Source organism: Bison bison, unplaced genomic scaffold (genome assembly GCF_000754665.1).
Source record: "Bison bison bison isolate TAMUID 2011002044 unplaced genomic scaffold, Bison_UMD1.0 scf7180017864299, whole genome shotgun sequence".
NCBI lineage: Eukaryota > Metazoa > Chordata > Mammalia > Artiodactyla > Bovidae > Bison > Bison bison.
The window spans coordinates 2,351,252-2,366,477 of record NW_011494871.1 but is presented as its reverse complement, the minus strand read 5'-3'; the positions used below and the strand labels follow the sequence as shown (position 1 = coordinate 2,366,477).

Genomic DNA, 15,226 nt, shown 5'->3' with positions numbered 1-15,226 from the left:
GCGGGCGTGCGGAGCCCCGAGACCCGGTCCCGGTGGGTGCAGGAGGACCGCCCAGGGCAGTGGTCCCAGGAGGTGCCACTCCTCGCGCCCAGGGCTCTCCGTCCAGCCCACCGGCCCGGGAGATGTCGGACAGAGACTCCGACGAACCGGGACCTGGTGACCGGTTTCCCTCGGAGCCTGAGCATCCTCTAGGGCCTCTGAGGCCCACCACACCCAAGCCCCCCAGCCCTCGGAGCCCTGATGCAGCGAGTGCCAAGTGTCCCAGCAGTGTCAGCGCGCTGTCCCTGAGCTCAGCGGACAGCGAGGAAAGGGCCGAGGGGCCCGCGCAGAGGGAGCAAGGTCTCGGGTCCTCCCAGGAGGCCTTGCCAGCCACCTGTGACCAGGGCAGGGAGGACAGTGGAGCCAGCAGTCACGCTCAGCCCAGCCATGGAGGGGCGGACGGTGCAGAAGACAAGACAGAAGAGGTAAGGATCCTTGGTGGCCTGCCAAGCATGACAGGTGCCTGTTAGGGCCACCCTCCTCCCCCTGAGATGGGCACAGGTGGTCCCTTCACCTGCCTGGAGGTAGTGCTCCCAGCTGTGTTGCCCTCAGGAGTCTTCTTGTTAGGTTGCTGTTTCTCAGGTTAAGAAGTGACCTCTCTCTTTGTTGTGAAATGTACCGCTGTTGTGTGAAGCTGCTGGAGGTGGCATTTATACCACACAGTTCCTCCAGGAGAGATGAGCCCAGCTCTGAGCTAGATTTGGGAGAAAAGTTGAAGGCATCTCTCTTGTACTCCATGTAGCTAATAGGGGCTCTCAAAATTCTAATCTTTGAGACATTATTAGTATTATGACTTTCCTTCTCCTTCTGCTTTAAACTGTTTCCATGCCCTTTCCAACAGAGTTTGTGTGAATGAGATTCTTTGTTAAGAGACCATTACATGTTCTAAGTCGGCTTCATTTCCCAAGAGTGAATTAGAAACGTGCACTGTTATACCTGTCAACCCTGAGTGATGATAGCTCAGAAATTTTTATGATGGTTATTGTACTTATTTTTAGAGTAGAACACAAGCACCTCATGAATCAAATTCACTAATAACTGTCAAGGCTCTGAGAGCAATGTTCTTTTCATTTCCTGTCAAGGATCCAGGCAGCCTTACTGTGTAATTTCTACTCTATAAATGCATTCAGTAAAGTTCCCTTACAGAGCTGAGAGCAGAGGAGATGCATGCTTCTGTCTGTATTGCAAAGGATTCTTCCCATAAGCTCCTAGACTGTGTGGTTTTTGTTTAGTTACTCAGTTGTGTCCAACTCTTTGCGACCCCATGGACTGTAGCCCACCAGGCTCCTCTGTTCATGGGATTCTCCAGGCAAAAATACTGGAGTGGGCTGACATTTCCTTCTCTGAAGGATCTTCCCCATCTAGGAATTGAACCTGTGCCTCCTGTATTGGCAGGCGGATTCTTTACCACTGAGCCACCAGGGAAGCTAGACTATATCACAGGTATAAATTGTGCCAGCAGCGATTCCTTCTCGTTGGCCCCCAAGAGGACCTCAGTTTTGCCTTCATGCCTGCAGAGGGCGTGATGATGCAGCAAACTCAGAAGCTGAACTATTTTGTAACCTCTGCATTATAGGGAGCCTTAGAAAGGGGGCCTACCACAGATCACTTTCAGATCTAAGTCCGCCTCACCCGTCCCTGGGTAGCCAGACAGTGAGACTGCCTCACTTTTTCTGGATCCAGGCTTGAATGGAGACCTCAGGGCCAATCTGTCTTCCAGAGGTCCTGTTTGTTGATGACCACTTGCTCATTTGCATATTCCTAAAAGGAGTCCGTGTAGCAGTTGTAAGGAAATGGGACTCAGTGCTAGCCAAGGGAAGAGTCCTGCCTTTGCTATGGGTTGTGTTATCCATCAAGGCCTGAGCCAGTCTGGGCTTCACTTCTGCCTGGATGATAAGATGACCAGTAATTCCTTACACCAAGCACCCCGTTCTGCCATACTGATAGTTTAGGACACCCCCCTCCTCCTCAAAAGAGGGATTTGCTGTGGTCAAGAGGGTTCTTTGTGTTAAAGGTGGGGACTTCATTTTCTGTTTAACAAAATTAGTAATAATTTTTAAAAAGCCATTAAAGTATTTTATTCCTGAGCACATATTAATTAAATATATTCAGGAGTTAGTTTCTGACTTATTTACTTCCCAGCGTAATTTTTGACCATTATACAATTTCATGTTTATATTTGCTGTTCTTAGTTTATGGCACTTAGTTTCTACCCACAAGGGATCACTGAAGAGAGAAAGCAGGACATGAGTAGTTAATAGTGCGTGCATGTGGATAATGCTACAGATTTTCTTTAAGATGTTTATTACATTTTTAGGTTGCATTCATTTCTGCAAAATTCTCATGTAACACATCAAGCTTCCTCTTATACGTGCTTGTTAAAGTAAATGACGAACAGAGAAAAGACTGATTTTGCCCAATTTACGTGGTATATGCTGGTAATCTTCAGCATATCTTCTTTGTTACTTGCAGAGAAGTACTTGTAAAATATAACATGAAACCTTCTCTTTTATTTTGTCATTTAGAAGCAAAGTACAAGCGAAGTGAAGCAAACAAAACAAACCAGAAAGCACCTTGCTTTAAAATGCAGCAATTCCACTCTTTGTAGGTTAGAAGCAGTATTTGTCAATCTTATATAGCCACAATAAAACTAAGTATCAGCCTTTACTATATTTTATGTACACTGTGTTATTTTCTTAGTTTATTGATAGTGTGGTTCCACTTGTGGGCTTCCCACGTGGAGCTAGTAGTCAAGAACCTGCCTGCCAATGCAGGAGACAAGAGATGTGGGTTCAATCCCTGGGTCCAGAAGATCCCCTGGAGGAGGGTATGGCAACCCACTCGAGTATTCTTGCCTGGAGAATCCCATGGTCAGAGGAGCCTGGAGGGCTACAGTCCGTGGGGTCACCAAGAGTTGGACATGACTGAAGCAACTTAGTACGTAGTATATATGATTCCACTTACATGTTTAAAGCTAGCTTGAGCTATGGTTATTGTTGAACTTTAAAGGATTGAAAGCTGTACATTTTATGATATTTAAAATGCTTATTATCATGCAGTTTTAAATAAAGGAGAATAACTTCTTAGAATCATTTAGAAATAAAAGTGACAATCTTTGAAACACTGCATACAGTGGAACAAGACTGTGTGTCCCACAATCACCTCCATAGCGTTGTATTCCTGCCACCTAGTGGTAAACATTGTTGTAACAACGATGACCAGGGGAATGAAACTGAAATTGTTACGTGCTTGAAAAATGCGGTTGAGCGTTTAATACCTGTTCCCTTATAAGGGAGCAGGCACAGGGTGTAGTGTGGTTGCTGGTGTCCCTGCAGAGTCACCCAGTAGCTCACTGGATGAATTTGGGGCCCTGTCCTTGGTCCTGCAGAAAGATGCCCTCGTTCCTGGTGGTGCTGAGTGTGCCGCAGATGAACTCTTTCAAGTGATGAGAATCCATTGTAATTCCTTTACGGGGAGCTTCAGGCTTTTAGTTTGCCATTTGAAAGATGCCCAGCATTGCGCAGACCCTTAAACACCTTAAGGGTAGAGCACAGGAGAGCTCCCTCTACCTTGGAGGTCTGTAAGAACCAAGGAAATCACATGGTAAACGCTCGGCCCAGTGCTTCCCAGCAGCCGTTGCGGTCTGCTGTTCACTCTCCTTTTGTGATTTCTCCATCCTAGATTGACCTGACTCCTTCAAACAGGGGCCAGGTAAGGTCACTGTTTTCTAGAACTGATTTTGACACCCACCGTGTTACACCCTTATGGATCAAATTGCCAAGTCCCCCATCCAGACACTCAGATGTAGCTCTGAGGAACAGTGGACGATGTCGGGGAGACAATCGACGACCTAAGATGTATCTAAGTCATAGTAGAATACGCTGAGTGAATTAAACCCCACAACAGGGGAAAAACCGTGATGCTAAGGGATTTCACAAGGGTTGTAGTTCTTACCCATGCACCAAATCCAGGCAGGCTTAATAGGGATGATCAAATCTGGTTTGAAGAAGGTGAGGTTTCTGCTGGTAGTTATGGAGTGGAAGTGGAGTGGTTCAGCGGTCAGAGACACAGTGGTTTCATGTGGTTTCACAGAACAGGACACAACAGTTCGATTTGGTGTCAGGGAACCATCCCGGTCAAGCTGAAATCATTAGGTTCAGACTGTGGATTCTTGGATTCCACATAAAGAATCTGTATGTTACTTGATACGCATTGAGGGATCAGAGATGTCTTTGAATAGAGAAGGGCCAAGCTCAGAACTGTGTGTTTGAGAAGTTAATCCACCGTCTCTAAAAAAGAGAACTGGGAAGAAAGATGACCAGAGAGAAAGCTATTGGAATTTATTGCCAGAGAGATCTCAGAGGTAACAGGGCACTGAAGCGTTGGGAGGAGATCCAGGACAAGAGGAAGGACAGAGAGTGAAACAACAGACGCAATGACAAAGACCCAGCATGGCCAAACATAACCAAACACATAAATATTCTTTCAAAAGATGCCACAGTGCCTGAAATACACTCATAGTACCTTAAGATTGCTCAGCTTAATATCTTTATTATTAATATCATTAGCATATATTGTTTTATATTTTAAACATATATGGTTTTAATATTAGTATCATTAGCATATAGCATTTATGTTATATGTATTATATATTATGAATAAAATTTTGTTTTATTTTGTCATATTATTTACCATATAATTAAAATGATAGTATTATTTATTATTGATATTATTAGTACTAATAACAAAGCATAAACATTAGCTGTTATCAGATTCATTGTTAGTTAAAATTGCTGCCTTCAGTCAGGCTCTTCAGTACAGACCAGTTAAACTCTGAAAATCGCTTTCCACCTTCCAGGCAGAGTTTCTCTGAGTCTGGAATGGGCCCAGCCAGGCTGCACAGTAAGGGCACAGACCCAGGCTGCACAGTAAGGGCCCAGCCAGGCTGCACAGTAAGGGCTCAGCCAGGCTACACAGTAAGGGCACAGACCCAGGCTGCACAGTAAGGGCCCAGCCAGGCTGCACAGCGCCTCAGCTGGAGCTCGTGCCTCAGAGCTGTGACCTGGACCTGGAACGGGGCCCGCGGGGGAATAGCTCAGGCACTGAGGGTAGACACCTGCTGTCTCAGCCAGGCTTGTCGCAGGCCTGATGTCCTGTAGGTTAGGTTTGGGCGTTTTTCTTCCAGCTCTGTCGAGCTAACTCCTGGTTCAGGAAGGAGAGGCGTTAACTCCTGAAAGAGTTAAGCATGACTTATAACCCTGGTGTTTCCACTGGACTCTGTTATCAACTGGACATGAACCTCTGTAGAATACAAACACCAGTTCCCAGAAATGGCTTTAAAACCTTTCAAGCCAGAAGGAACGGTGGTATAAAGCATTTGGTCTAAAATATGTTGACCATCAATGGCTACTCCCGCTTTGAGGGGTGGGGGTGGTGGCTGGAATTTTACCAGCTCACATTGGAACTCTTAAAATGTCATTGACTCATCCAACTAAAAGTATGCATAGCAACCTCTGTTTATCTGATTTGTTCAGTTAATAAAGGTCCTTCTCAGCCGCCCCCTCAAGGTCAGCATTCTGGGGTTTGCTTTAGACACGTAAACTGAGGCCCGGAGAGGGTACCGTCCCCTCCCAAGCCCCGTGGCTGGGCCTGGAGCTGGGCCTGGAGCTGGGCCTCCAGCAGGACCGGAGCCTGGGGAGCTTCTGCTGGGACCCGCATGCAAGCACATTCTGACCATTTCTGGTTTCCCAGTCTTTGGTGCAATCCTTTCATCTTCCTTATCTGTAAAACAGAATTTAAAGTATCCACTGTATGGCTTTTAGGATTAAATGAGATGGGATCAGTGAAGGCCAGTTTTGAGATGCTGGCGTCATCGCTGTCTGCACGCTTCCTCACCGTTTTCTCTTGTCCCCACATCCCGCATTCTTGCCACGGAGCATGGACCACCTCCTACCTCCGTGGGTCCTTGCCCAGAGAAGAGTCCTTCCTCTTGATTTCCTGGGTAGAGTTGGCAGCTTGGGGTGGGCTGGGCCGCTCACTGAGGACCTTCATTCCATCCCTCCCCTGGCAGTTTGTGTGCGTCACTCGATGGTACAGGAGAGGAAGCTGTGTGGACAGTGGTGGGCCTTGGCTCAGAGGCCAGAGCCCCGCTGTGTCCGGAAGGTCAGAGCTTCGGGTGTGGTGGGCGGCCCTTGGACACAGTGTGTGACTGATCCACTCCCTGATATACGACATAAAAGTGTCATATGTTTACTTACAGCACGGTTCCACTGCACATCTGGATTTGTTCTTTCTGAGGCATAAATTATTCATCTAACACTGCAAGTTTTGAATTAAGCACACTGGAGATCTTTTGCAGCACCCACGTTAGAGTCTCTGGAAACACCAGGTGCCGCTCCTGGTCGTGCCTTCCCTCCCGGGGTTCCTGTACCCACAGCCCCAGACTCTTACCCAGGGTGTTCTTGGTGAACAGCCGTCTCATCAGGCTTGGGTTTACTTGACCAGTCAAGTTCACTGGCTGGACTGTTGTCCCTTTAAAGGAGGGGTGACTGATCTAGTCATCATCAGTGAGAGCTGCCGAAAAGAAAGAATCCCAGGAAAGTCGTGTCCTTCTTTTTCTGACACCCTCCCCTCCCCGAGTTCTTTTTATAAAGTCATGTCTGGGTGTAGGGTGAGAACTGCTCCCTTGACACCCAGAACTGCTCACTTATTTGCTTCTTTATCCCCATTCATCCCTCAATCGTTCATGAAGGTTTCTAACTACTGATTTCCCAGGCTGCAGACTTTGGGGATGTGATGATAGCATCACATCATTTGGAAAGAATGTAAGTAGCTGCTTTCATGAGACACCCAGATAAATAAATCAAGCCTATAAAAATATAGCAGTGGTTTTAACAGAGCCACAGAAAACAGAACTTAGAGCCCAGGGGAATTTATGAGGTTTTCTTGCAGGAAGTGATACTTCAATTGAATGTCGAAGGATGAAATTTCCAGGTGGACAGGGGCAAAAAGGTATAGTGGAGGGAGCAGCCGTTCTCTCATCTCCAATTGCATCAGATAACATGTGGCAAACAGTGGGTTGTTTGGTGTGGCTGGTGAAGCTGGAGCTGGCAAGGCACATAGGGTGAGGTTTTGAACCGCCAGCCATGATCTGATGTGTGTCTTAGTGAGAGTCTTAGGAGAGTCTTAGCCATGCTCCTCTTAGGATGGAGAGTGGATTAGAGACACGGAAGAGAGTTACTGCTTCTACGAGAGCCGTGGACAGATTCCTTCTGAGACTGAATGATGGCAGAATGTAGTCATCACGTGGATGGAGGTGGCTGGAGAGGGAGGGGGAGGAGTTAGGGGTGTCTGACATCTCCTCAACTGAAACACAGAGGCAGGCATGTTTATGAAGATGGTGTTCTGCGTGCTAATCCAGAAAACCTTGGTTTCCTGGATTCTACAGGCATTCGGGGCTGTTGAGTGGCATGACTGTACTGCTAACTGTGGCTTGAAGTACACTGATGCTGGGAACACAGACACCATCCTTCATCACCCTCCCCAGAGAGTAAGCCGAGCCCTGCCTCCCTGCCTCCTTCCCTGCATCCTGGTTCCTCTCCTTCTCTATACAGAGGAGCTCAGACGGCATCAACAAGGTCTCCTGCCCAAGAAGGTTTAGAAGAACAATCGGCTTCTGTCATATTGAGCTCTAAAACACGGTTCTTGATTTTGGAACATTTTTGTTGTTGTTCAGTCATGTCCAACTCTTTGTTGTTCATTTTGTTGTTGTTTTTGTTGTTTAGTCACTCAGTTGTGTCCAACTCTTTGTGACCCCATGGACTGCAGCACACCAGGCTTCCCTGGAGTTTGCTCAGACTCACGTCCATTGAGTCAGTGATGCCATCCAACCATCTCATCCTCTGTCACGCTCTTCTCCTCCAGCCCTCAATCTTTCCCAGCATCAGGGCCTTTTCCAGTGAGTCAGCTCTGCATTGTGCTGCTGTTGATTCTGAGATGGTAGGACAGGTGGGGGTGGGGTGGGGTGTTAAGTCCCCCAAATGGAATTCCTCTGAATGATTATTATGAAGGCAGGGGAGGGGAGACCTCAAGAGTCCATATTTCTCATAGTTATCAGTAAGGGTCTTTTTATGCTCAGAGAACTGTGTGATGGGTAGTAAATTGCGTCCGCGTGAATGTTAATATTTGCATTTTTAATGAATTACCTATTCTGCCCATCAAACAAGTTACAAACGCCATAGGCTCATAGACTCTTTTCAGCACATTTAATCATCAGTTTTACACCTGTCAGGACAACTGAAGTCTGTAACACCAGCACTGCACTCTCCAGGGAGAGAGCAAGCATTAATTGCTCATGTGTTTCTCTGTTGAGGGCTTCCCAAGTGGCTCAGTGGTATAGAACCCACCTGCCAATACAGGAGATGCAGGTTTGATTCCTGGATGGGGAAGATTCCCAGGAGAAGGAAATGGCAACCCACTCCAGTGTTCTTGCCATGGACAGAGGAGCCTGGCAGGTGCAGTCCATGGGGTCGCAGAGAGTTGGACACGACTGAGCACACACACACAGAGCCAGCAGTATTTCTCTTTTGATTCCATATCCAGCTTTCTTCCCACAGCCGAGGGAAAGCACTTAAAGCTGTGCCGGGAAGCAAGGGTTAACGAGGCCACACACACGTCTGTGTACAGACGTTGATGACGGGTGTGAATTGGCAGGTCTAGGTCAGGCTTTCTGAGCCCTGGGTAGTTCTGCGCTGAGCTGCTGGACTGTGAGAAGGTAGACCAGGTGGGGCTCCAGCCCGGCCACCTACACTCAAAGAGAGTGTTTCTAAAGTAAGGGAACACTCTTGGAGAACATGGATGTGGTTACCTGCTGTTTTTCAGAGCACCTGGGGGCCACTGCCTGCGGCAGAGTTGGGGTAGGTCTTGGCTCTCTGGTGTCTGTAGTTCTAGGAAGAGTCGCAATCAAAGCTGTGTCCCCTGGATGGCCATACTTTAGAAGCACGTAAAGTTTGATCAATGATTCAGTTTTAGAATTTGCGGGACACTTCACATGTCTTGCAAGGAATATGTCTTTTGGCAAAGCCTCGCTGTTCAGATGTGAGCTTCAGTCTGAGGGGTTTTCCCCCATCTGTCCCTCTCTCCTTCTGGACTTCTGCTTTGAGTAAAGTGTACATTTTGGTTTTATGTATTACAATTCTGCTCCACCTAGAAGGCGAGCTCTCTCCTTTCCTGTCTCTGGCGAGGCTGCATGGTGTCAAAGCACAGCCACAGCTGGTTCTCCCCGAGCTGCCCCGTGGGCATGAGCTTAAAGGAGCCAGCGTCTCATTTCCTGCCTCTGCACACCTTCCTTTCACCCGCCCCCATCACTTCCTGGAGCATGTTTGCTCTCAGAAGGATTTGTTACCTGATCATCTAAGACAGCCGCTGATTTTCCTAAACCCATCTGTCTGTCTCTGTTTTTTTCTTTTCTGTATCAATGAGGAAAGCAGGTTTTTCACTTGCATAAGTGAAAAACAAACAAACAAACAAACAAAAAACCCAACAACTGCATGTCGATTTGTGATCAGTTTATTGTCTGCAATTTTTTTGTACTTCTATTTTTGCTAGCATGCTGTTTCTGAACCTTTTTATCACAGGATGATGATAGAAATGAGTTTATTCTCACCGTGTGCTTAAGTTGTCTGTGCTGTTTGGTTTAGTAAATGAATTAAACAACCCATAATAGCCTGTTTTTTATATGTATATACTGCAAAAAAAAATAACAATAATACAAACTTTTCCCCAGTTATTCTCATATTTTCCCATGGTGTCAGAGGAAAATGTTTTAATACACCCTCTTATGTTTTTTTTGGTATGCAAATTAAACTGACAAAAGTTGACTTTTGTTCATGTGAGTAAGTGGGAGTTCACAGAAAACTGACTGCAGGAAGTGGTTAGGGCATCTTAACAGAGGAAAGAGGTAGGAGAAGGCACTTATGAAGATGAGGGCCCTGTGGGAGAACAGGTGGGAGACAGGCTAGTTTTGTGCCAGTGTCTGTTTAGCTGAGGCTTCTCCTCTCAGTGATGAGTCAGTCTTCCCTGGTTGGAAGGAAAAGAATACCTTTTCCTTGCAAGGAAGAGAAGGGATTTATGACAACTGAGTTCTGCTTTCAGGTAAAAGGAAAGCCTGTTCTTACAGCTTTTGAGTTACAGCTTTTTTTTTTTTTTTTTTTTTGAGTTTGCAGCTCAAAGTGGTGTTTATTCGCCATGGTGCGTTCTGGACCCTGTCCATGGTGACTTGAATTGGACATAGACGTCCAGGCTGTAAAAATCGAACTGGCAGGTCAGAAGGGAGTGGAGTTTGCTAGAGCCCACTGCCTTCTGAGCAGAGGTGACTTGGTATATCTGGAGAAAGAAATGGCAGCCTACTCCAGTATTCTTGCCTGGGAAATCCCATGGACAAAGGAGCCTGGTGGGCTACCATCCACGGGGTCGCAAAGAGTCAGACACGACTGAGGGACTAAAAAACAACGACTTGGCATATGGACGCCTCATGGCGTAGTGGGGACAGGTTACAAGGCCCACACCTGGTGTCTGTTACTGCTGACTGGCTGCATGGCCCTGAGCAAGTCACCAGACTTCCCTGGGTCTCAGATTAAAAGTACATGACCTGCATTTCAGGTCTCAGTTGCCACTGATTGTCGAGAGGCGGGGCTCGTTGGGCCAGTCCTCAGGGCAGGGCTCTGGGGGTTTCGGGGTGGGGAGACAACCAGAGTGGCTGCTCTGCCTGCCCTGCCGTCTCATGACTTGCTTGGTTGTTCCAGCCCTCCCTGGGTGGGGTTCTGTTTTATTTTCAAGCCTTTGTTACACAGTGTCTCAGGACGGAGGGGCTGAAGACACTAGGCTCCTAGGGACCGCTGCTTGCTCTGAGCCCAGATATGGAAGGTCTGTGGGCTGAGCCCTCGTGATTGTTCTTCCGTGAGGCTCTTTGAGAGCAGTGACTCACCAGGGCTGAGGTGGGCGGGCACCCTGATCCCCACGGTTGCACTTTGTCCTCCCAGGACCCAGACGGGAGCAGTGGCTGAAGCCTGGGGCCACAAGCTAACCCTAGGCCAGGCGGACTAGACAGAAGTCTTCCCACTCCCACACCTTCGGGGTTCTCCTAGTACATGGCATTGCCTCTGAAACAGTCACTTGAGAACTTGGGAAGTGTCATCGAATTCCGGGCAGCAGACTCTCCACCTGTGGGGTTGTCTGGTCTGGAATCTGAGATCCTGAGAGGTTAGTGGTGACTCGTTCAGGCACACCCAGCTGGTTAGTAGGCTGATCTGGTTTAGTGCTTGCCCCATCAGACCAAGTCCAGGGTTGGGCCAAGCAGCAGCCCAGACTCAGTCCCCTTAAGACACGTTGTCTGTGAACCTGCTGAGAGAGGGAGCCTTGGATAGCAAATGCAGCCTCTGGGCCATTTCTCCCACAAGCCTGCATTACCTGAGCTTTATTATTTATCTATTTTATATATAGTAGCGTATATATGGGCTTCCCTGGTGGCTCAGTGGTAAAGACTCTGCCTGCAATGCAGGAGACCCAGGTTCCATCTCTGAGTCGGGAAGATCCCCTGGAGGAGGGCATGGCAACTCACTCCAGTATTCTTGCCTGGAGAATCTCATGGACAGAGGAGCCTGGCAGGCTGTACTCCATGGGGTCACACAGAATTGGACACGACTGAAGTGACTGACATGAGTCTGAGTGAACTCCGGGAGTTGGTGATGGACAGGGAGGCCTGGCCTGCTGCGATTCATGGGGTCACAAAGAGTCAGACACGACTGAGCGACTGAACTGAACTGAACTGAAGTGAAGTGACTAAGCAGCAGCAGCGGCAGTGTATATCTGTCAGTCACAATCTCCCGACTTATCCCTCTCTCCCCTTACATCCTGGTAACCATAAGTTTGTTTTCTACATCTGTCACTCTTATTTCTCTTTGGTAGGTAACTTCGCTTGTACCCTTTTTTCAAATTCCACATATAAGTGATACCATATGATACTTGTCTTTCTGTGTTTGACTGACTTCACTTACGATAATCTCTAGGTCCATCCATGTTGCGGCAAATGGCATTATTTCATTCTTTTTAAGGCTGAGTAATACTCTGTTGTATTAATGTATTGTACTACATCTTCTTTATCCATTCCTCTGTTGATGGACATTAGGGTTGTTTCCATGTCTTGGCTATTGTAAATAGTGCTTCAGTGAATATTGGGGAGAAAGTATCTTTTTGAATTATAGTTTTGTCTGGATATGTGCTCAGGAGTGGGATTGCTGGATCATATGGCAGCCCTGTTTTTAGTTCATTAAGGAACCTCCATACTGTTCTGCATAGTGACTTCACCAAGTTACATTCCCACCAACAGTGTAGGAGGGTTCCTTTTTCTCTACACCTTCTCCGGCATTCCTTGTTTGTATATTTCTTGATGCTAGGAATTCTGATTGGTATGAGGTGATACCTCATTTTTGCTTTGGTTTGCATTTCTCTAATAGTGAGTGATGTGGAGCATCCTTTCATGTGCTTTTGGTCTGTCTGTATGTCTTCTTTAGAGAAATGTTTATTTCGCTTTCACCCATCTTTGATTGGGTTTTTTTGCATGGAGCTGAATGAGCTGTTTGTATATTTTGGAGATTAACTCCTCGGTTGCCTCTTTTGCAAATATTTTCTCCCATTCTGAGGGTTGTCTTTTCATTTTCTTTATGGTTTCCTCTGTTGTGTAAGAGTATACTACAAAGCTACCGTAATCAAAGCAGTATGGTACTGGCACAAAGCCAGAAATGTCAATCAACAGAACGGGTTAGAAAGTCCAGAAATAAACCCACATGTCCATGGTCAATTAATCTATGACAAAGGAGGCAAAAACATACACTGGAGAAAAGACCATTTCTTGAATAAGTGGTACTGGGGAAACTGGACAACTACATGTAAAACAATGAAATTAGAACAATCCCTAACATCACACACAAAAATAAACGCAAAATGGATTAAAGACTTCAATGTTAGGCCGGATATTATAAACCTCTTAGAGGAAAACACAGGCAGAGTACTCTTTGACATAAATTGCAGGAACTCCTTTTTTGATCCACCTTGCTAGACTAATGAAAACAGAAACAAAAATAAACAAATGGGTGCTGATTTTCTTAGTATCTTTTATGATGGTTCATCATGTGTCACAAACATCACTACTGAGATTAGGGTTTTAATTAAGCCTCTGATTAAAGACAGGTTTGCTTCTTCCCATCCATGTTTCAGTCACGTCTTTCTGGGACACAGTCAACTTGGTGGGGAGGGGCAGGGGCTTGTTTTCTTTACCTTCCTGGATATCACCCTTACCTAACTTGTTCGCATTTGAAAAGGTTGTGACCGAGGGGTCCTGGAGGCAGGCTCCCCCACCGGAGGAAGAGAGGACGGAGGCTCAGAGGATCCCCAGGAGGAGACTGGGGTCTGGGAGGAGGTCAAGGCCCCGACCACTCTCTGACTATGGCCAGCTGGTCGCCCGAAGTCTGTCTATCCCAGAAGACTCGATCGCCGTGGACCCCCAGAAAGAGGACGCTGCGGACAGTGACCACCAGCCCAGCGTGGCCCCCACAGACCCTGCAGACCAGACTCCTGCTGGGGGCTATCCCCAGGGGGGCCCAAGAAGACGCCCCATCTCTGTGATCGGTGGGGTCGGCTTCTATGGGAGCAGCCAGACGGAGGAGGGGGAAGCCCTCCTGCCCCAAGTAAGACCGCCGTGCTGCCCCCAGAGCCTCCTGGCCTCTGTCCTCTCGCTGCAGACTTCCCAGACTTTTCCTTTCTTCTCTCTGCCTCAGGGATGGCGTCATCTGCTCACAGCCTTTCTTCCTGACTCTGAAAACATGCATGAATTAGAACTAACCCACTGACATTTGGATGGCTCTGACTAATCTTCTGTCTTTCTGGGATCTCAGATAATATGTGAAACTGGTTTGCTGTTTGTTCTGAATCATCTGGGGAAAGTAGCCGTGCATATTTAGTGAGCTTCCTCGAAGAAGAAATCTGGAAAGAAAATGCCACTTATCCCTAAAATGGAAAGACAAGAAGAAAATTGATTTTTTTCTAGATGAGAAAGTAATTTTTTCTGCCATTTTATCACTCTTTACATGTCAGTTGCAGCTTTGTAACTGTTTTGACAGTAGATTAAAATCTTAATATTATTTCCTTAGTGCATTTTAGCAATTCAACAAATACTTATCAATTACCCAGAAAGCCCTTTGAGGATACAAACATTTAAATAAAGGCTCCCATTCAGAAGGAGTTTATATTTGGTGAAGTCTTATCCCAGCCATGGTCAAGTGTTCACATGAGTAAGTGCATGCTTCATTTTTCTTTTTTTTAACTTGCTAGTTGATATCATAAATAAGTCAGGAAGAAAGTGAAAATGTTGGTAGTCATGTCCTACTCTTTGTGACCCGGTGGGCTGTAGCTCACCAGGATCCTCTGTCCATGGGATTTTCCAGGCAAGAATACTGGAATGGGTTGCCATTCCCTTCTCCAGTAGATCTTCCCAACTCAGGGATCAAACCCAGGACTCCTGCATTGCAGGCAGATTCTTTACCACCTGAGCCACCAGGAAAGCCCTAAGTAACCCATACATTCTCTTGAAAGGGCAGTAATATATTGGTATTGGATTTTCCGTTTCCATTCTCCGTATAACCCCGGCATAGTGCTTATTTATAGCAAATACCCCCAAAATCTCTTGCTTAATTGAACTAATTTGAATTCAGTTAAGGTGCAAGCAGATTATGTTGAAGAATACTGCAGACTTTTTGTTGTGTTGAGATGCTCTACATGCGAGGAAATAATTCTAAAGGTGGCTGTCCTCACCATGGTATCACGGAAATGATTCTGAATGGAAGCAAATCTCTTCTAATGTGAAACACAGTCTAGGGGCGATCTAAGCACTTAAGACAGTTTTTCACTTCAGAGCATCCAAAAGGAGCATAGTAAGATAACTTTCTGCCCCCAAGCTTGTTTAGGGAACTGGGTAGAGAAATACTGAGAAAGCCTATGGAAGGCACGGACCAACGTGGCCTTCAGTATCGTTTTAGGGACGACTCATATGGAAGATCCCAGGGGCTATAGATGGTTCTAAATTGGTGGAAAACCACCAACTCTCCTTTTAGACAAAGCTCACTGCCCGGTTAGT

General features: G+C 46.6%; 1 protein-coding gene across 1 annotated transcript in view; it reads left to right on the top strand.

Annotated features, from left to right (window-relative positions):
- The first annotated feature begins 33 nt into the window (after positions 1–33).
- SPATA13 (spermatogenesis associated 13) overlaps positions 34–15,226 on the top strand; it is a 59,462-nt gene continuing 44,269 nt past the window's right edge. The window contains exons 1-2 of the mRNA XM_010851204.1: positions 34–464; positions 13,416–13,781. Of these exons, the coding sequence (XP_010849506.1) occupies positions 123–464; positions 13,416–13,781 (708 nt within the window). The 5' untranslated portion in view covers positions 34–122. The remainder of the gene's footprint in view (positions 465–13,415; positions 13,782–15,226) is intronic.